Here is a 23,296-nt window from a genome sequence, read left to right as displayed (position 1 = left end):
TCCCACCACCCTTTTTGTGAAAAAGAGTTTCCTTGCATCCGTTCTAAACCTCCTGTCCCTTACCTTGTCTCTATGCTCCCTAGCCACCAAGGGGAAAAGTTTCTTCCTGTCTCCTCTATCTATGCCCCTCGTAATTTGATACATCTCAGTCAAGTCCCCCTCAGTCTCCTCAACTCCAAGGAAAACAACCCCAGTCCATCCAATCTCTCTTCATAACTAAAACTCTCCAGCCCAGGTAACATCCTGGTAAATCTCCTCTGCACCCTTTCCAGTGCTATCATCTCCCTCCTATAATGTAGATTCCAGAACGGCGTACAGTACTCTAGCTCTGACCTAACCAACGTTTTATGTAGTTCCAGCATATTCTCCCTGCTCTTGAATTTTATGCCTCGACTAATAAAGGCAAGTATACCATTTGCCACCTTAATCTCTTTATCCACCCGTAACACTCCTCTCTCCAAGCTGCTCAATTTTGCCTTGAGTTAAAAGGAGACAGTTAAAAATACAACCATCTTATAAAGGCCAGCGTTGATGGTACCAATTTACAATTCGCATCGCAGGTATTGGTATAATTGTGAATTGGAAGCTGAAATTACTAGTACTAGTGTAATAGGTAATTCAGTTGCAAATTAATTTGTATAATCTCTGTAGATCAGTTGCCCTGATTAATATACGGTACATGTTAAATGGGATAAAATAATGTACCCTTCAATTTAGTGAACATTGCCATGTACAAGATGTATATAATTCAGTATGATCTGCCCTAATTTTTTTTTAAACAGCAATGGAAAACGCACAGAAGTCATGGTTTACAATAACCTGCCACGGTTTTAAATCACAAAATTATTATAAATTAGAAAATTGACTCCCAGTATAAAAGGAAAGGGAGACTCAAATTATGCCATTAGGTGTAACACTTAGCTATTTGTCACGTCTTGGAAGCAGATTACATAGAAATCTGTTAACATCACTGAAAGCTTCTTATTGTTAAATGCTGGAAGGTTAACGAAATTCACTCTGACTCTGTAATTCTTTGTAGTTGAAGAAGGTTTTTGACCTCCCAGTTAAGTGGAATGAGTTTGCTAGTGTGGTGAAAATACTTGTAGACGACCGACATAGTATTTTTCAAACTGATGCTTGTTTCCATTAAATTTACAGGAGGCAGAAAACCTTGTACATTTAATAAATTCCTCTTTCCTGACCATTTTGGTGAAGTATTTCTTTTCAAGCGACCTTTGGATTAAGATATTGGTCTCAAAATGGCCAATACATTGAAATATGAAGGATTTATTCTTGTCTCTCCCTTTGGCAATCGGACAATGATCAGCCCCATCACTGTTTTGCTCAAAATTACAGTTGTTGTAAAGACATGAAAAAAAATCCAATACTGGCAATCTAAAATAGAAGCAGGAAATTCTGATGGGACCTGGGTGGTGTAAATGTTATGCAAACACCAGCATTTCACTTCTGGAATGCAATTCAAATTCAGAGTAAGGAATCTTACAACACCAAATTCAGCCCAGACTAATGGCATTCAGAATTCCATTGTCTGGTTGTAAAGTTCCCAGGTGGAATGATTAGGTTGGTCACAATCCATTTAGTTGTGGGAATGAGTATTAAGTGAAAAGCTACTGCTATTTTGCCATTGATTTTATAGGATTGAGGCAAAGATGGATGCACTGGATCTATACCGGAAGTGCTGTAACCTGCAAGGCTATGGATCAGGTGTTGGAAAGTGGGATTAAAATGGAGCAGCCAGTTTCTTTTATTCTTTTTCTGGCTGGCACAGACACAGTGGGCTAAATGGCTTCTTTCTGCAATGTAACCTTTCCATAATCTTATGGAGCATTACTCTGCATCTGATTATGCTGTAAATAATTTGAAAGTTCCTCACTTTGAGTACAGTAATCAAGAAATCAAATAAACACAGCATATGCTAAAATATTGTACAAAAAGAGCTATTGGAGTTAGCATTTTGATTGTAGAACCTGCATTGCAACAACTTCAGATTAATTTTGTTTTTAATTCCTATTGTCGTTGTAACTTGTTTTGGAAATGATTTTTATAGCCTCTAACTTGGTCTCAATGTTTGGACTGGTCAGATTTTATTCGGTCAATTAACTAGCCAATAGCAAAGTGTTTTTTATCCATTTTTCTGAGGATAACTTAATTTTTTTGTTTTAATTCTTTTTATAATTATGGGAGCATCCTTCCCCTCCCCTTGCTTGTGTTTAGAAATCTGAGCAGAATTTTGGGCTTAATGTTAGTACAAACTTTCAGAAACTACCACAAGCACTTGGATCCTGCACCTGCTGCTGTAATTTCCCTTCCCAAAACAGATGGCATTGATACTGGTGCAATATGCTGGAATCAATTATAGACTCTGGTGCTTTGAGATTCCTCTGTTCATCATTTAATTAAGCATCATATTGTGTATATAACACCATTCTGAACCTTCCATGATTACTTTCTGTATTTTCCCCTATTTTTATAGATTTGGACATATAGGGGATGACTTGAAACCAATTTCCTTTAAGATCATCTATGTTAAATTTGCATAACAGTGACTCCAGTAATTAGAGTAAGCGGTCTCCGATTGTCCCATGCTCTGTCATGGATGCACTTCGTTTTGCAGTTTTGTTTCTGCATATTCACCTTCAGGGCACTAGACAGGACAATCTAGACTTGTAGAAGAATCTACAATTGCTGCTGTCACAGTAGCTTCCTGTCATGCGCTGGCAGCATTTGGAATGTCTGCCCTTGTCTTACTCATCCCCACAGTCTGGGATGCAACGCGCAATCCTTGTGTAGCATTTGTTTTTGTGGCTTTGGAGAAAGTGACTGCAATTGTTGACCTTGTTAAAGAATTGAACTTCAGAGACCGCTGTGCATATAGGCTATCATTTTGAATTGCCTTTCTCTGTTGTCATGTGACATGGCGATTTTATTTTGTACTTTGGTGTGAAAGCTGTTGGACGTTCAGCTCGCAGGACTGGTGTAATGTTTAACATAACTTTAGTAAAAAAATGCTACAAGTTCTTGAGGTTGTGTTCAGAAAGTAGGAACATGCTATTCCTTAGCTCCTTTCAGGATTTCGTAGTCGAAGAAGTACTTTGTGGAAGTGTCATCAATGTTGTAATTCAAGAAACATATCAGCAAGTTGTGCGTAGCAAAATCCCACGAATAATGAGATGTTGATCAGATAATCTATTTTCGGATGGAGATTAAATATTGGCTAGGACACCAATGCAGTCTGCTCACTTTTCAAAATAACGATTTGAGTCAGTTCTGCTTAGCTGAGAGGGCAGATAGAGTCCTGGTTTACTGTCTAAAGCGGAAGGGGGTCAAAGTGTGGTCCAATGCAGTTTAGTAGTTTGTAGTGAGAAGCAAACCATTTGTAAAATCGAGCAGATACAAAATCACCCAGTAGAAGCAAGATTTGTTTTCTCATGTTGCATGCAATCTGTCTTCTAAAATCCATATACTGTCCATCTCTGTTTGAGATTTGTTAATGTCAATTAATTTAAAGACCTGTTACCACTTCAGTTTTTTTGGTAACCTATATGTTGGACATTGTTTCCATATAAATCAGCTGCTGACTATATGTCAAGATCAATTTGTAATAATGACGTCAAAATGAGCAGTGCTGTTATCATTCATCAAGGATCTGAAGTGCACAGACAGGTGAAAGTCACACTGATGATCAGTGCTAGTGGTTAGCACTGCTTCCTCACGTCGTCAGGGATCTGGGTTCGATTTCAGCCTTGGGTGACTGGAGTTTGCATGTGCTCCCCATGTTTGTGTGGGTTTCCTCTGGGTGCTCTGGTTTCCTCCCACAGTTCATAGGTGTGAAGGTTAGGTGGATGGGCCATGCTAAACTGCCCCTTAGTGCCCAAAGATGTGTAGGTTAGGTGAGATGGCCATGGTAAATGCCTGGGGTTACAGGGTCTGGAATAGTTGGTGCAGACTCAATGGGTTGAATGGCCTACTTCTGTATGGGGATTCCATGGTAGCATAAAAATTGATCAAGAACAGACTAACTGACCTATAAAAGGAGCAATGATATGTGAATGATTTCAAGATTAATATGGACATCATGAACAGTTTGTTTCTATTAATGTCACTGCAATTCTGCAATATAAGGTAATTGATTTGTATATGTTTTTCCACTACATGCACCTCAGAAAGAAATGTAGAAGTTAATTTTTAAAAATGATGGATTCACTACTCCCTCACCTCCACTTGTGATGTGCTGAAGCTCAAAATTTTCACGGTCTCCCATTCTTTTTATCTCCCCTCCTGTTGTCCTTCCTCCCTTGTTATAGTTCTCACCTTTAAGTCCAAGAGATGGAAATTTAACGCAGAGCTGGGTCAGTCATTTGTCCAACAGGTTTATTTGGTAGCAAAAGCCACTAGCTTTCGGAGCGCTGCTCCTTTGTCAGGTAAGTGGGAGTTCTGTTCACAGATACTTATCTGACGAAGGAGCAGCGCTCCGAAAGCTTGTGGCTTTTGCTACCAAATAAACCTGTTGGACTTTAACCTGGTGTTGTGAGACTTCTTACTGTGTTTACCCCAGTCCAACGCTGGCATCTCCACATCAGTCATTTGTCCCCAGTTCTGACTTCATTAAATAAAAATCCTCTGCCAAACTGAAAAACCTGGAGGACAAATTATTTGGAGTTGTTGGACTATTCAGCTTATTGTTTGAATGTGGACAATTAGTCAATTGGTCTTCATTCTTGAATATGTGGGGATGATTTTATACAAAGCATAAGGGAGATATGCCAGAAGTCCTGCCATTGCAACATCATGTACTCTTATGTAACTTTTGCATCTAATTACTCTAATTAAGAAAATTGCAGTACAAACATCCGTGGCAGCTACATGCATGCTGGGTCATTCATCGCCATCTTTCATCTGTCATTAGCCTTTAACAGGTCAACTGTAACACTAGAAAATACCACCATGCCCTGCATAGTGGATCAGGGAGCGAAATGTTAATAGGTCCTGAATGAACTTTCTTTTACTGTGCCAATTGTATGTTAAACTTAGGGTGGTACGGTAGCACAGTGGTTAGCACTGCTGCCTCACAGCACCAGGGATCCGGGTTCGATTCCTGGCTTGGGTCACTGTCTGTGTGGAGTTTGCACGTTCTCCTCGTGTCTGCGTGGGTTTCCTCCGGATGCTCTGGTTTCCTCCCACATTCCGAAAGATGCGCTGGTTAGGTGCATTGACCCGAACAGGTGCCGTACTGTGGCGACTAGGGGAATTTCACAGTAACTTCATTGCAGTAAGCCTTACTTGTGACTAATAAATAAACTTTAAAAAACTTTGTTTTTGAAATGCTAAATGTACTCTCTCACTGACAGGCTTTTGCGTGTTTATAAAAACCTGAAGAGAAGGAGTAGATACTTCGCCCCTTGACCTGCTCCGCCATTTAACTAGATAATTGCTAATCTTTACCTCTGAGATCGGTGCTGTTCACAATATATATTAATAATTTGGATGAGAGAACAAATCAAAGTTTGCAAATGAAGTTGGATGGGAGGGTGAAATGTGACGAGGAAGCAGAGATCCTTCAGAATGATCTGGACAGGTTGGGTCAGTGGGCAAATCAATGGCAGAAGCAGTATAATTTGGATAAATGTGAAGTTATTCACTTTGGAAGCAAAAACAGGAAGGCAGATTACAACCTGAATGGCTGTAAATTGGGAGAGGGAATGTGCAGCGGGACCTGGGTGTCCTTGTGCACCAGTCGCTGAAGGTAAGCATGCAGGTGCAGCAGGCATTAAAGAAGGCAAATGGCATGTTGGTCTTCATTATGAAAGGTTTCGAATACAGGAGCAGGGATGTGTTGTTGCAATTATACAGGGCCTTGGTGAGTATTGTGTGCAGTTTCGGTCTCCTTTTCTGAGGAAGGATGTTCTTGCTCTCGAGGGAGTGCAGCGAAGGTTTACCAGGCTGATTCAGGGGATGGCGGGACTGATGTATGAGAAGAGATTGACTAGGTTAGGATTGTTTTCGTTGGAGTTCAGACGAATGAATGGAGATCTCGGAAACTTATAAAATTCTAACAGGACTAGACAGTGTAGATGCAGGAAGGACGTTCCCAATGGTGGGGGAGTGCAGAACCAGGGGTCACAGCCTGAGGATTCAGGATAGGCCATTAAGAACGGAGGTGAGGAGACATTCCTTCACCCAAAGAGTGTTGAGCCTATGGAATTCATTACCACATGAAGTAGTTGATGCCAAAACATTGAATGTATTCAAGAGGCGGCTGGATATAGCACTTGGGGCGAAAGGGATCAAAGGTTATGAGGAAAAAGCAGGATTAGGCTATTGAGTTGGATGATCAGCCATGATCGTAATGAATGGCGGAGCAGGCTAGAAGGGCCAAATAGCCTCCCCCTGCTCCTATCTTCTATGTTTCTATAATCCCCCGTGCTATCCGCAGCTCCCTTGATGTCATTGGTTTCTAGAAATCTATTGACCTATTTCATGAACCTACTTAATGAGCCTCCACAGCCCTCTTGGTGTAAAGAATTCCAAAGATTTGCCATCCACTGACAGAAGAAATTCCTCCTCATCTCAGTCCTAAATTGCATACATCTTACTCTGAGACTGTGTCCCCTGGTTCTAGACCCCTCAACCAGGGGAAACACCCTTCCTGCCAAGTCCTGTAAGAATGCTGTAACTCAAGTAAGGTCACCTCTCATTCTTTTAAATTTTAGAGAATACAGATCCATTCTCCTTGATCTCTGCTTGTAGGGCAATTCTGACATCCGGGGGATTAGTCTAGTGAACATGTGCTGCACTCTCTCTGTGATCAATGTATCCTTCCTTAGGTTAGGAGACCAAAGCTACACACAATCTTCCAGGTATGGTCTCATCAAGGCTCTGTATAACTGCAACAACACTTCCATATTCCTGTTCTCCATTCCCTTTCCAATTAAGGCTACCATTTGCCTTCCATTTGCCTTCCTTTGTTGTACCTGCAGGTTAGGTTTCAATTACTTATGAATAATAACACCCAGGTCCTTTAGGACATCAACACTTCCCAATCTCTCAACATTTAAGAAATACTCTGCATTTCTGTTTTGCTGCCAAAGTGGATAACTTCATATTTTTCCACGTTATATTCCAACAGTCATGTTCTTGCCCACTCACCTAACCTGTCAAAATCTCCTTGAAACCTCTTTGCATCTGCCTCAGAACTCACATTCTCACCAAGTTTTGTGCCATCAGCACACTTTACAAATGTTACCTTTGGTCCTCTCATTTGAAGCATTTATTTGGATTATGAATAGATTGAGTCCAAACACTGACCCTTACGGTATCCCACTCGTCACAGCCTGCTAACCTGAGAATGATCTGTTTATCCCTACCCTTGTTTTCTGTCTGCGAACCAAACCTCCGTCTATGCCAGTATATTACCCCCAATTCCATATACCCTAATTTTGCTTACTAAACTCTTGTGTTGAGCCTTATTGAAAGTCCTCTGAAAACCCAAATACACCACATTCACTGGTCCTCCCTTATCCATTTTGCCAGTAACATCCTCAAAAAACTCCAGTAAGTTTGTTAAAAAGGATTTTGCTTTCATAAATCCATGTGGGCACCATCATTTTTTAAGTGCCCAGCTAATTACATCCTTTATAATAGATTCTAGCAATTCCCTACAAGATGCCAGGATAACAAGTCTGTAATTCTCTGTTTTCTGTCTTCCTCCCTTCTTAAATAGTGGGATGCACTTGCTCCCTTCCAATCCAAGGGCACCGTTTCATAGTCTATAGAATTTTGAAAGATGATTACTAATGCATCCACTATTTCTACAGCTACCTCTTTCAAAACTCTGGATTGTAGATCATCAGGTCCAGGGGATTTATCAACTTTCAGTCACATTAATTTCTCCAGACTACATTTTTGCTAATAATTGCTTTCAGGTCCTCAATCTCTACTCCCTTGGCTCCCCAGTATTTCAGGATTTCTTTGGGATCTTCTTTCGTGAAGGCAGACACAAAATATTTGTCTACTTTATCTGCCATTTCCTTATTACCCATTGTAAATACTCTTTGTAATATGTCTTTCATATTGTTCAAACATTACTTTTGTTGTATTTCTATCCTGATGGCAGATTGAAATTTAAGGGGTGAAGAAGTGTTTCAGAGTGTCATTTTGAGTACAGTATCTTATAAGCCTTTTCTCCTATGTAGTTGTTTTACTGGTGTCTGTTGAGGGTTCTGAGCATGTGTTGGTTTTGGAGGGCTCTTCATTCTGCAAAGGAGTGTTTTGCAAACAAGACCTGTGTTCGGGTTGCTCCTGTTTTCGTAGTTTTGACTGATGCAGAGTTATTACTGTTTATAAACTTGGTTATTTTATTATATAAAGAAGATTGTTCTTGTGTTTGACAACCTTATTTGTGCCCCAGTTACCACAGTTAGCATAGCTTTTTCCAGGATGTATTTCTTCCACAATTCATTGTGCAATCCTTTCAGATGAAAGAGTTTTTCGTAGACCATTTAATAATTTGGTGCAGTATATAGATGACGCGATTCTTGTATTAGCCTACAGCTTTAAGTAATCATTTCAGAACTGAACAACTGATATCGAGTACCAGAAGAACATAAAACCCAGAACGAGTAAAGGCCATTCACCTGATCAAGACTGTTCCACCTGGAGCATATGTGTGATTATTTTATCATGGACTTCCTTCCCACACCATCAGTTGGTATACTAGAACAAGTGTTGATATATAATATTTTTAGTAGTTCTAAGCAAAAAATTATTGACTTTGTGTCAACCTAACATCAAATGTATTCCATTCTAATGCGTAGTGCACACAACAGTGGGAATTCTGGGAAAAGAACGAACTGGCCAAAAGGGCTGAAAAATTAAAAGTATTTGTGCAATAGCAAAGAAAGCCAACATCTGTTCAGAGGGAGCTACACATCCTGTATTCTCTGATATATATTTCCAAACTCCTCTGATGGCAAACTGCTTGTGTCCTTTTCACTGAAGCAGGCACATGTTCGTATGCATTTTTGTTTGATATGTGGATAGCTTTGGATGAACGGGTGGGAGGAGCTTGTGTGGAGCAGTAAAATCAGTATAGACTAGTTGGGACAGATGGCTTGTGCTTGTATTATAGATTTTCATAATCTTGTGTAATGAGCATTAATCAAAGTAAATTGCAATTCTTCTATTAAGCATTAAGTTTGATGCAAAGGCCTTGGAAGTCAATGGAGCAGAGTGAGCAACAGTCCACCTATTGGCACATGATAAAACTGACAAAGCAATATCTAAATCAAAATGTAAAAATATAAATAGAACTTTCATGTTGCAGTTTCCTATGCTCAATATGAAATTCTCAAATTATCTGTTTCTAATCGAGTGGCAACTGCTTTTGTATATATGTTTGGTGTTCTTTGACATTTAAAAAGATTTGATGTAATGTTCTTAAACGCATTTGTACAATGTTTAATTAGCTCTAACAGAACTATGTCCTGCAGGTACTTTGTTTCACTTGCTTCTATCAGGTACACATTTTAATCCTTTGTTTTTGGCTCGCTAACCAAGCATTACAAGAATTTTCTGTGACCTAAGAAGCTGTTGCAACACGTGGCCCATCAAAATAAAATTCTCTATCATCTTGATCTAATGCCACAGATTCATTGCCCAAAACAGTTAGTGAGCTTTAATCAACCTTGCAGTTGGAGATGCGACAAGCAGCCTGTGATTCCACTGGCACACATACTGTACACAGTACCTTGGGAATCTGAGGCAATGGCAAGACTGCACAACTATTTCGCATGGAAGACTAGTTTCAAACTCATAATCACTAGTCCTTTGTGCCTGGCTATAACTGACAGTGAAAAGCTTATCTCATCTGGGCTTAATCTGTTGTTCAAGTAGCTATCTTTATTTTGGAGCAGTAGCAAAAAAAGCATGTATTTATTTATTGGAGATTACATTTGAAGAAGAAAGTGAATGGCACTTGCAGTAGATTCCAAAATTGCTGTGGAGATTGAGGCAGAGAGCATGAGTTCCTGACCAGGCACTTTACTGTTGGGGCGGTGGGGGAGGCGGAGATGGGGGGTGGGCAGCATTGTGTGGCTCCATTCAGCTGCATCCTATTCATCTTATGTTGTCAGTGTAGGTCTGGAGAGGCTTTCACAAAGCTGGAATTGCAGCACTGGTGATGAGTGCTGTATTAACCTTCCCTGTAGCATCTTTGGCTCCTATATATAATCCAAAAGTATCTTGTTATTGTGAGGAAGGGCAAGCATATGAATATCAGTTTTAAAGGAAGGTGGGTGTGGCTGTTTAAGGCTAAAATTGATTGCTCCTTTCAGATTGAGAATCTGAATATAATTAAATAGAAAAACTAACAGTAATATTGTTGCCTAGAGATGGGGAGTTGTTCTTAGCTGTAGAGGTCTTTGAGCATAATTCATTGCCTCTCATTGTAGGAAGTGCTCAGTCGTCTAGACTTTTCTTTCACTTCATTTTTGGTCCTAGTCACTGAGTCTAGTTCAAGGGCCCAGTCATTTTTTTAAACTTTGGAGTGAGGAGCTTGATGTATTGGTTTTCTGCTTAGACAGGTTTGCACCAAAAATAGTCCCAGCTACTTTATCTGGTAAATCAGTAGATAATATAAGGGATGAGGGATCACAGACAAGAAAACAAGGGAAATACAGCAAATTTCTTGGGAACAACTCCATGAATCCAGTTTCACTGACAATTCAAACTTTTGGGAGGGAAAATAATTTGCACTGTTTTTTAAAATTGCTTCTCAAATCCATTTACAGAAGCTTGTGTGGATAGAATATTTTGCCTTCGTCAATCATCATGAGCATGCATCAAAGATTGCGCAAAGCTATAATATCTTCTCTCCATAGATAAGATCTGACAGATCAGCAGAAAGTGGAGAAAATAAATCTCAAAAGAAATTGAATGATGATGAAAGAAATGCAATTATGTAGTGCCTTTCATGACCTCAGGATGTCTTAAAGTGCTTTACAATGACAAAGGGTCACCTGGACTCAAAACGTCAGCTCTTTTCTCTCCTTACAGATACTGCCAATGGTGAGATTTTCCAGCATTTTCTCTCTTTGGGTACATCACTGTTGTAATGAAGGGAACCTGCATCCAATTTGTTTACAGCAAAGTCCACAAACAACAGATAGATAAATAATGACCAAATTATTTGCTTTCATGATGTTAGTTGGCCAGGATCCTTGCACCTCGTAATAATGTCATGGGATCTTTCACATCCAGCTGTCAACAGGTAAAGCCTTGTTTTAATGTCTTATCTCATTTCATAGGATGACCCGTCCGACAATGCATCATCATCTCAGTATTGTGCTAGAATTTCAGCCTCAATTTTATTTAAGTCTCTGGAGTGAAACTTGAACACACAACCTCCTGCCCAGAGATGAGAGTGTGACCAACTGAGCTAAACCATCTCAGAAGATAACTTTATACTAAAGAGACACATTTTGGTGCTCGTGGTTCCCAATTAGTTTGCCAATAATGACAAACAGGATATCAACAAGGGGAAGATGTTGGCATAGTGGTAAAGACACTGGGCCAGTAATCCAGAGGTTCATGCTAATTTTCTGTGGACATGGGTTCAGATTCCACTGTGGCAGCTGAAGGAATTTGAATTCAATTTATAAATCTGGAATATAAAACTAGCCTTAGTGATGGTAACCATGACAACTATGGTTGATTGTTTTGAAAATCCATCTCTTTCACTAATGTCCTTGAGGGAAGGAAATCTGCCATCCTTACCTGGTCTGAGCTGCATGTGACTCCAGGCACAAAGTTGACTCTTACCTGCCTTTGAGATGACTCGGGAAGCCACTGTGTTCAAGGGCAGTTAGCGATGTGGAACAAATGCTGGCCTTGCTAGCAATGCCCACATCCCATGAAAGAAGAAAGAAACAAAAACAGTTGATATTTATATAACACCTTTAATGTAAACAAAAAAGTCTCAAGACTCTTCACAAGAGAATTATTAAACACAATATGATACTGAGCCACATAGGGGGCATGTTAGGTCAAATAACCAAATGTTTGGTCTAAGAGGGTCTTAAAAGTTTAAGAAATGGCTTACAGGAAGAAAATGAGTGAGAGAATGGAGAGGTGTTGGAAGGATATTCCAGAGCATAAGACTGAAGCAACTCATTCCACCAATGCCGGAATGAGTGAAATGCAGATGCTCCAGAGGCCACAATTAGAGGAATGCAGATATCTCTGATGTGGGGCTGACTGACATTACAGAGATTTGATTTTGATTTGATTTATTATTGTCACATGTATTAACATACAGTGAAAAATATTGTTTCTTGCACGCTATACAGACAAAGCATACTGTTCATAGAGAAGGAAATGAGAGAGTGCAAAATGTAGTGTTATAGTCGTAGCTAGGGTGTAGAGAAAGATCAACTTAATGAAAAATAAGTCCATTCAAAAGTCTGACAGCAGCTGGAAAGAAGCTGTTCTTGAGTCGGTTGGTACGTGACCTCAGACTTTTGTATCTTTTTCCCGACGGAAGAAGGTGGAAGAGAGAATGTCCGGGGTGCATGGGGTCTTGAATTATGCTGGCTGTTTTGCTGAGGCAGCGGGATGTGTAGATAGAGTCAATGGATGGGAGGTTGGTTTGCGTGATGAATTTGGCTACATTCACGACCTTTTGTAGTTCCTTGTGGTCTTGGGCAGAGCAGGAACCGTACCAAGCTGTGATACAACCAGAAAGAATGCTTTCTATGGTGCATCTGTAAAAGTTGGTGAGAGTCGTACCTGACATGCCAAATTTCCTTAGTCTTTTGAGAAAGTAGAAGTGTTGGTGGGCTTTCTTAACTATAGCGTTGGCATGGGGGGATCAGGACAGGTTGTTGGTGATCTGGACACCTTAAAAACTTGAAGCTCTCAACCCTTTCTACTTCATCCCCGTTGATGTAGACAGGGGCATGTTCTCCTTTATGCTTCCTGAAGTCAATGACAATCTCCTTCGTTTTGTTGACATTGAGGGAGCGATTATTGTTGCTGCACCAGTTCACCAGATTCTCTATCTCATTCCTGTGCTCTGTCTCATCATTGTTTGAGATCCGACCCACTACGGTGGTGTCGTCAACAAACTTGAAAATCGAATTGGAGGAGAATTTGGCTACACAGTCATAGAATCATAGAATCATAGAAACCCTACAGTGCAGAAGGAGGCCATTTGGCCCACCGAGTCTGCACCGACCACAATCCCACCCAGGCCCTACCCCCACATATTTTTACCCGCTAATCCCTCTAACCTACACATCCCAGGACTCTAAGGGGCAATTTTTAACCTGGCCAATCAACCTAACCCGCACATCTTTGGACTGTGGGAGGAAACCGGAGCACCCGGAGGAAACCCACGCAGACACGAGGAGAATGTGCAAACTCCACACAGACAGTGACCCAAGCCAGGAATCGAACCCGGGACCCTGGAGCTGTGAAGCAGCAGTGCTAACCACTGTGCTACCGTGCCGCCCATAGGTGTATAAGGAGGTGCCGCTCATAGGTGTATAAGGAGTATAGTAGGGGGCTGAGAACACAGCCTTGTGGGCCACCAGTGTTGAGGATGATCGTGGAGGAGGTGTTTTTGCCTATCCTTGCTGATTGTGGTCTGTGAGTTGGGAAGTTCAGGATCCAGTTGCAGAGGGAGGTGCTGAGGTCCAGGCAACGGAGTTTGGAGATGAGTTTCATGGGAATAATGGTGTTGCAGGCTGAACTATAGTCTATAAATAGGAGTCTGACATAGGTGTCCAGATAGGGAGGGGAAAGGCCTGGATCGATTTGGAAATGAGGATGAACATTTTAAAATCATTTTATTGCATGAGTGGGAGCCAATGTCGGTCAGTGAGCACTGGGTGGTAAGTGAACAGAACTTGGGCAAATTAAGATACAGGTAGCAGAGGTGTGAATGACCTCAAATCTATGGAACATAGAATGTGGGAGACTAGTCAGGAGTGTGTTTAAATAATCAATTCATGAGGTAACATGGGTTTCAGCAGCAAGTGAGCTGAGATGGGGCAAAACCAGGCAATGTTACGGAGGTCGAAGCAGGTGGTCTTAGTTGGAACCTCAGCTTGGTGTCAAAATGTAACTCCCAAGCCGAAAATTAATCTCAGACTGTTGCCAGAGAATGGGATGGAGTCAGTAACTAGGAAACGGAGTTTGGAGTAGGGATTGAAAATTATGGCTTCAGTTTTCCCCTATTTAATTGGAGTAAATGACGTGGCAAACACAGCAGATATCCTGGCCACCAGCCTCGGTGCATTCGAATGAGTTTAGTTTTTGCGTGTTGCTGATTGCAAGACCAGCACACTGGAAATAGTTATCACTAAAAGTCATCTGTAGACACGTTCCATAAACTTTTCAATTTCCTTTGTCTGGTTACAGCAAGTCTACTTTGGATCGAAAATTAATATAAAACTTTCATGTGTAAATATGGTAAAAAGTGCTCACCATAAATTGTATATTTGGGCTACACCTCCAGTATGATGAGGCCTATCAATATTCAGCATCACCAAATCAGCTTATCTGGCAGCAGAATTGAATAAAACTTGGCTTTAATAGCTAATTTTATGTGATTAAATTGTACTTCAAAAATTTCATAATCGAAAATACTTAACCTTTTTAAAAACATTTATGTTCATTACAAACCAGTTGTAGATGTAACTTATGGAGGAGATATTTTAATGATATTAGTAGCTACAATCTTGATGAAAAAGGCCTGGAAGCAGCCGTTGTACAAAAGCGCGAAGAGGTGATTTGATGTCAGGTGATCTATTGGAATCTGTATGACTGAAGATCATTGGAGAGCTGATTACCTGTGCGGATTTCTGAAAGGCATACTCTGTTGGCCAATCTTCTTTGAAAAATTAATAGAGAATAGTTAAAGAAAATGTAAAGCATGTGGTTAACATGGAGTTCCAAAATATGTTTGGCATTGTAATGCAAAATGGCATGTGAAATTAAAGGAAATACAACCTCATGGATAGAACAAGTGTCGATGGGTCATGTTCCTTCTGCTTGACATCCTCTCCTGAAAGTACTGATTTTTGTTGGGGAATAATTCCATGGATGGTGACCCCTCTTTAATACATTGCTCGAGTTCTCATTCTTCATGTATGATCCCTGACTATTCTATTAAGGAAAGAATCATAACCATGCTCAAACCTATGTTCATCTGATGTCTCCACATGCATTTCCAGCCGATGATACTGGCTAACAATCAGGAGAGGGGGTTGGGGGGGCTTGGTTGTCTTTTTCCTTGAACAGCAATGTGCGAGGGTACTGATGTGAACCCTCATACCTCATTTAGCACAGATTTGAGATTGAGTTCTTGTTCAGTTCTAGCTTTCATGGTATGCAGCAGTTTACTGTAATCACTATTAAAATTACACGATAGAATACAATAAACTGTGTTGTTCAAATTATAGTACACTCGAGATGTATCTTAATTATAAGCCTGGTAGTCATTTTTAATTGCTTAGCCTTTCTGTCCTAAGGTAAGAGAATTCTGTCAGTGGCATATTTTTTGTGTGTTATTGATTGATATAAAAGTAAAAAATGCAAATTAATCCTATCCCTGTGTAAGAACTTACAAATTGGCTCCCTCAACTCTTGTGAATTAGAGCTTGTCAACTTATCTTGATGAAAGACATCCTTTGGCTTTGAAGTAACTGTCTCCCACAATATTTGATATTGAATCATGTGTACCACTGGGAACTGGGCTGGCACTTTGTTTCATCTTATGCCTGAGTCTTTTTTATAGCAGTCTCTCTGACCACGATTGCCAAATGTAACTCCAGCAGTCTGAAAATACCTCCTCCATGGCTGAAAGCGGCTCAAAGCAGTTCTCATAAAGCTCTGCACCTTTATTAAAAGAAATATCAAAGACTAAGGAAACTTGTAACCTGATGTGGGCTCTAGATTTGTTATTCAAAGTAGAAATTAATTCTTTGACAGCTGCTGTAGCATACTGATTTATGTCTGCATTAATTTACTTAAAACACACATGGTAGAAAATGAATGAATCCCTCTACAAAAATAGCAGATGCAGTAATTTAATGAATGTCAAGTGTTAATTAAGGCTGAAGTTGACCGAATAGGATCTTCAAGATTCTTAAACAGTTTAATAGGGCATTAAGATGGTTGTTGGTGAAACGGAAACTAGGGATCATTAAAAAAAAGTCACTAAAATATTCAGTGGGGAATTCAGGCAAATATTCTTTACCCAAAGAGTGGTTGAAATGTGGAATTCACTATCACATTGAATAGCATTGATGCATTTATGGAGAACCTAGATAAATACATGAGGAAACAGAATGAGAAGAATGTGCAGATAGGATTAGATAAGGCAGTGGCCAGGAGGCTTGCATGGAACATAAACCTGGGCAATGACCTAATACAATAGACAGGAGCAATAGAATAGAGTCATAGAGATTGACAGCTTGGAAACAGGCTCTTCGGCCCAACTTGTCCATGCCGCCCTTTTTTTAAAACCCCTAAGCTAATCCCAATTGCCGCATTTGGCCCATATCCCTCTATACCCATAGTACCCATGTAACTATCAAAATGCTTTCTAAAAAGATAAAATTGTACCCGCCTCTACTACTACCTCTGGCAGCTTGTTCCAGACACTCACCACCCTCTTTGTGAAAAAATTGCCCCTCTGGACGCTTTTGTATCTTTCCCCTCTCACCTTAAACCTATGCCCTCTAGTTTTAGACTCCCCTACCTTTGGGAAAAGATATTGACTATCTACCTTGTCTGTGCCCCTCATTATTTTATAGACCTCTATAAGGTCACCCCTCAGCCTCCTACGCTCCAGAGAAAAAAGTCCCAGTCTATTCAGCCTCTCCTTATGACTCAATCCATCAAGTCCCGGTAACATCCTAGTAAATCTTTTCTGCACTCTTTCTATAATAGGGTGACCAGAATTGCACACAGTATTTCAAGTGTGGCTTTACCAATGTCTTGTACAACTTCAACAAGACGTCCCAACTTCTGTATTCAGTGTTCTGACCGATGAAACCAAGCATGCTGAATGCCTTCTTCACCACTCTGTCCATCTGTGACTCCACTTTCAAGGAGCTATGAACATGTACCCCTAGACCTCTTTGTTCTGTAACTCTCCCCAACACCCTACCATTAACTGAGTAAGTCCTGCCCTGGTTCAATCTACCAAAATGCATCACCTCGCATTTGTCTAAATTAAACTCCATCTGCCATTCGTCAGCCCACTGGCCCAATTGATCAAGATCCTGTTGCAATTGGAGATACCTTTCTTCACTGTCCACTATGCCACCAATCTTGGTGTCATCTGCAAACTTACTAACCATGCCCCCTATATTCTCATGCAAATTATTAATATAAATGACAAATAACAGTGGGCCCAGCACTGATCCCTGAGGCACACCGCTGATCACAGGCCTCCAGTTTGAAAAACAACTCGCTACAACCACCCTCTGGCTTCTGTCAAGAAGCCAATTTTGAATCCATTTAGATACCTCACCCTGGATCCCGTGAGGTTTAACTTTATGCAACAACCTACCATGCGATACCTTGTCAAAGGCCTTGCTAAAGTCCATGTAGACAACATCAACTGCACTGCCCTCATCTACCTTCTTAGTTACCCCTTCAAAAAACTCATTCAAATTTGTGAGACATGATTTTCCACTCACAAAGACATGCTGACTGTCCCAAATCAGTCCTTGCCTGTAGATCCAGTCTCTCAGAATACCTTCTAACAACTTACCCACTACAGACATTAGGCTCACCGGCCTGTAGATCCCAGGCTTTTCCCTGCAGCCCTTGTTAAACAAAGGCCCAACATTTGCTATCCTCCAATCTTCAGGCACCTCACATGTGGCTGTCAATGATTCAAATATCTTTGCTAGGGACCCGCAATTTCCTCCCTAGCCTCCCACAATATCCTGGAATACACTCCATCAGGTCCCGGGGATTTATCTACCTTGATGCACTTTAAGACTTCCAGCACCACCATCTCTGTAATATGTACACTCCTCAAGATATCACTGTTTATTTCCCCAAGTTCCCTAATATCCATGCCTTTCTCAACAGTAAATACCAATGAGAAATATTAATTTAGGATCTCACCCATCTCTTGTGGATCCGCACATTGATGACCTTGTTGATCCTTAAGAGGCCCTACTTTCTCCCTCATTACTCTTTTGCCCTTTATGTATTTGTAGAAGCTCTTTGAGATTCCTTTGGCAGATAAAGCAAAGGAGAGCCCATGTCGCCTTTTTGCCCTCCTGATTTGTCTCTTAACTCTCCTCCGACAACCTCTATACCCTTCAAGGGATCCACTTGATCCCAGCTGCCTATGCATGTCATATGCCTCCTCCTTTTTGACCAGGGCCTCAATATCCCGAGTCATCAAGGGTTCCCGACTTCTACCAGCCTTGCCCTTCACTCTAGAAGGAATATGCTTACCCTGAACCCTGGTCAACACGCTTTTGAAAGCCTCCCACTTACCAGCCATCTCATTGCCTGCCAGCAAACTCCCCCAATCAACTTCTGAAAGTTTCTGTCTAATACCATCAAATTTGGCCTTGCCCCAATTTAGAATGTTAACGTTTGGACCAGACCTAACATTCTCCATGGCTATCTTAAAACTAATGGAATTATGATCATTTGTCTCAAAGTGATCCCTCCCTAATACTTCTGTCACCTGGCCGCCTTTCCCAAGAGGAGGTTTAGCACCCTCTGTAGTCCGGCTATCCACATACTGAATGAGAAATTCCTCCTGAATACACTTAACAAATTTCTCTCCATCCAAGACCCTAATGCTTTGACTGTCCCTGTCAATGTTGGGAAAGTTAAAGTCCCCTAATGCTATCACCCTATTTTTCTTGCAGCTATCTGTAATCTCCTTACATATTTGCTTCTCAATTTCCCGCTGACTATTTGGGGCCTGTGGTACAATTCTATCAAAGTGACCTCTCCCTTCTTATTTTTCAGTTCTATCCATATAGACTCAGTGGACAGGCCCTTGGATATATCCCCCCTCAGTACTTCCGTGATGTTCTCCCTAATCAAAAATGCAACTCCCCCTCCTCTATTACCTCTTGTTCTATCTTTCCTATAGTATCTGTACCCTGGAACATTGAGCTGTCAGTCCTCCCCTTCCCTTAGCCATGTTTCAGTAATAACTATAATATCTCAGTCCCATGTACCCATCCATGCCCTGAGTTCATCTGTCTTGCCCGTCAGGACTCTTGCATTGAAATAAATGCAGTTTAATCTAGACTTCCCTTGCTCTCTACCCTGCTTTCTCAGACCATCTGTCTGATCATGTTTAGTGCGCACTCCCTGTGTTTTATTTCTCTTAGCCTTACTGGACGCATTCACTGAGTTCTTTATAGTCTCTGTACTCTCTACCGTGGCCCTTTTTGATTTTTGTCTGTGGTTTCTCTGCTTTTCACTTTTCCCCTTACTGCCTTTTGTTTCTGTCCCCACTTCCCTCTGACTTCCTGCATTGGTTCCCATCCCCGCTGCCACATTAGTTTAAACCCTCCCCAACAGCATTAGCAAACCGCCCCCCCCCCCCTCATTCACTTAACCTTTCCAAATTTCTTTGCAGTTTCTCCATCCACCCCACAGCTTACTTATCCACCTATCTCAATGTAATCAGCAAATGTATATATATATTGCACTTTGTCTCTTCATCCAAGTCAGGGATTCCAAACGTTTTGAGCATTGAACAGCTCCCAAGAGCATCAGGGAACCCCAAGCATTCTCATAATGTCAGTGCCCCTTTTTTGCCATGAAATAGGTGTGAACACAGAAACCAAATGTTAGCAAGTCTTTTCCAGCACAATCTATGCTTATATTCGGAATAAAGAAGACCCACACCATCACAGACATTTACTAAATACACGGCCTTGTCACATTAACCCCTGGCCAAGCCACACCCCCATGTCCCCTCAACATTAACCCCTGGAAGTCATTCCCACTTTAGCAGAGTGTAATCTGGTAATTAGCAAGTTCTATAATTTTAAAAATACTTAAGCCTTACCTTTTGTCACTCTAATTGCTTGCAGGAGGAATGCTGCAGGAAAGCTGATTCTCATATTGGACACTGGTTCACATTCACATCCCGCTCTTTCTCATTCACACTCACGTCCCTCTCCCTCTCTGAGTCGTCGCCCCTTTCGCACACTCGGCCATCCCTCGCTGGTACACATGCACTCGTCTACTCTTCGCTCACATACATGCTCTCGTCCATCCCTCGTTGCTTGCCTAGATGAATGTAACTCCCACAACAATATTCAAGAAGCTTGATGCCATCCATCAGAAAGCAGCCCGCTTAATCGGCATCCCTTCCACAAACATTCACTCCTTTCACCACAGATGAACAATAGCAGCAGTGTTAACCATCTAAAATGATGCTCTGCAGGAACCTGCCAAGGTTCCTTCCACAGCACCTTACAAACCCAGAACCGCTACCATCTAGAAGGACAAGAGCAGCAGATACATGGCAACACCACAATCTGGAAGTTCCCCTCCAAGCCACTCACCATCCTGACTGTCGCTGGGTCAAAATTCTGGAATTTCCTCCCTATCAGCACTGTGGGTATACATACACCACATTGACTGCACCCATTGAAAAAAGCAGCTCCTTGTGCCAAGGATGTTGACATCCTTGAGGTCCTGAGAAACTTTTTCCTGATCCCAGATACTCTTGACAATGGCTGTAAATTTGTTAACGAGCTCTATTATTACAATTGAAATCTCTGCTGCAATGCCATCTCGGCCAGGGGCATTGCCTTGTTTGATTTAATTGCCTTTATCACCTCTTCAGTGGAAGGAGGAAGAAACAAACTTACTTTCTGGGACAACTGCAAAATTTAATGCACAGAACCTGCTGAGATGTGGGAGTTCTCCATTGAGGTATTTGGTGAAGTATTTATGCTCCCTTTCTATTACTGCTGCCTGATCAGTGATTAGTTAAATTGCATCAGCTGTTAGGATCGGAACAAAGATAAGTGGTTGGTGGGCCATATCTAATCTTCTACACATTGTACACATTATGCCTCAGCTAAATGTAGCATAGGTCGACCTAGTGGAAACCGACAGAAATCTGTGACAGGACTGATTTGAAACTTAGCTGCTTGATAACAGTCGGAGATGAACCTGTCTTGATTGGTCGACTTTTTGCATCTTTAAGGCATTGTGAAATTGATGCATGCATTTTTTGAGACCAGTAAAGAACTGAAACCCTGATTGTAGGGTTCAGCGATGGGATAACAATGTGAAGTTGGATTGTGTGCAGGTCTTCTTGGCAGCATAAAATTGAAGTGTCTGTGGTCATATGATGCTGGAAGTACCCAAATACATCAGTAGTAACCTATAATTTGAGTCTCTCTATCTTGGTGGCAACAAAGGGTTGGAATATTGTCTTGCTGGTAGGTTGCAGTTAAAAGATTTGGCAACAGTGATGTAAAGTTCTAAGTTTTTCTGCATTTTGAATCATAGTTAGAATGTTAATATGTTTTCTTTAATGTTTCTTGATTCAAATTAAGTTTGGTTATTTTTGGAAAATCACTATAAATGACCAGAAAGCAGCATTTCTATATATGGTGATCTGAAACAATTTAAGAGGCATTTTGTACTACAAGTGCTGACTCAATCTGATCATCTAGTTAATTTTATTTTGGTCTTAAAAGAAAGCTGTGTGGCACTCGGTTGTGATGGAAAGCTATAGGTTTATTTCGTGTATTTTGGCTCCTTTTATACTTTCAGTAAACACAGCTGCTTTATTTGAGAAGCACTGAAATCTTCCAACTGGCAACATTTCTAACCAGGAAGTAGGTGTCACCATCTGCCCCTCTCAATTTGTTGAACTTAAATTTATTCAAGGACAAGAAATCACATTTCAAATAGGTTTGGTTTCACTACATAGAACTATCCCAGTTTGGTAACCCTTGTTCAGAGACATTGACCATTTTGCTTTACTGTATTTTGATTCCTTCAAATTTCTCACCCTGTCTGCCAAGCAAAGAAGTGTGTAATTTCTTCAGTAAAAATATTGGTGTGTCAATAGTTTTGGGTGCAAGAACCCAAACAGCTCTTTACATCGAACAAGTTCAAAATATTGAAAAATTGTGACAATTATTCACTCACCTGATGGTTGTTACTTGACCTAAAAAATCACCAGGTTTTACCCTTTTTACGTTTGTTTTCTCTTTCTATAAAAGTAAGTATATTTTGTACACCAGGTTTCATAACACACATGGAAAATTGTATTTCTGATAAGGCTTTACCTGGACGTAGTGACACTAAATGGCTGGGGAGATTTTTAAGGATTAAGTCAGCAATTCGAATTCAGTATTAGTAATCGAACAGCAGATACTAATGGTATTAGAGAATTATGAAGAGTAGCTATTGATGACTTTCTTACTTGAACTGTATTTCGATCTTGTGTCATGCTTTGTTTTGTGCCAATATTGTACTATGTGTCTTTCATGCATTTCTGCATTTTTCCATAAAACTATACATTTTTGCATTGCTAAACACGATTGCATGACAAAGCCTACATTTTACTTGAGTGCTTACCGTAATCCCAAATGGGCAATACTGCGGGATGGCATATTTTGTCAATTACTTGCTAAGAACTGAGCAGAGTGGAAGGTGGGAAAATGTGAATTCTTGACTCTGTTATTTTTCTGCTTGATAAATACACAGGACAGTGATGGCCTTTTTGTTTGTGGGTAAGCTGCATCATTTCTCCTGAAAAAATAAATTGACACATCATCTTTGTTCATTTTCACAGCTTGAAGCAGAATTGAGTGTTCTTCAGAGCCAGGTTGCTATAACTGACCAGAGCATCACCAATGAGGAGGGACATGTGCTGAGGTATGAGATGAAGACAGCAGAGAAGGAAGATATTCATGATTATAGCTGATTCAATATAGTTTGTTATTTATAGAGCTGTTCTGTTTGATAGCAAAATGTGCCTTTTACCCAAAGCATAGTAATATTGTGTCCTAAACCTATATTAAGCTACAAAACAATCATGTGATGGAAGTACATAGTCATTTATTCAGATCAGTTAATATTTTGCATTCAGCACTCTATCAGAATGTAACTTGCCGGCATTTATTCCGTTTTACTCAATTTCATTGCATCCTATTCAATCCAAAGATATTTGCTTTTGTTTACTCCCCTGATTGATCCTGGATCTTTAGCTAGTTGGCCTTTAATTAGTAGCAGATATTACAAC

The 23,296-nt window shown here is 40.6% G+C and overlaps 1 protein-coding gene across 5 annotated transcripts in view; it reads left to right on the top strand.

Moving 5' to 3' along the window:
- Window positions 1-23,296, top strand: part of mrm2 (mitochondrial rRNA methyltransferase 2) — a 952,456-nt gene that overhangs the window by 377,008 nt on the left and 552,152 nt on the right. For all 5 annotated transcript variants that reach the window (XM_078240222.1, XM_078240223.1, XM_078240224.1 and 2 more), the window contains one exon: window positions 22,847-22,929. In XM_078240222.1, the coding sequence (XP_078096348.1) occupies window positions 22,847-22,929 (83 nt within the window). The remainder of the gene's footprint in view (window positions 1-22,846; window positions 22,930-23,296) is intronic.

Source organism: Mustelus asterias, chromosome 23 (assembly GCF_964213995.1).
Source record: "Mustelus asterias chromosome 23, sMusAst1.hap1.1, whole genome shotgun sequence".
In the NCBI taxonomy this organism is placed as follows: Eukaryota; Metazoa; Chordata; class Chondrichthyes; order Carcharhiniformes; family Triakidae; genus Mustelus; species Mustelus asterias.
Note: the sequence above shows the minus strand (reverse complement) of the source record. Positions and strands in the feature narration are given on the sequence as shown.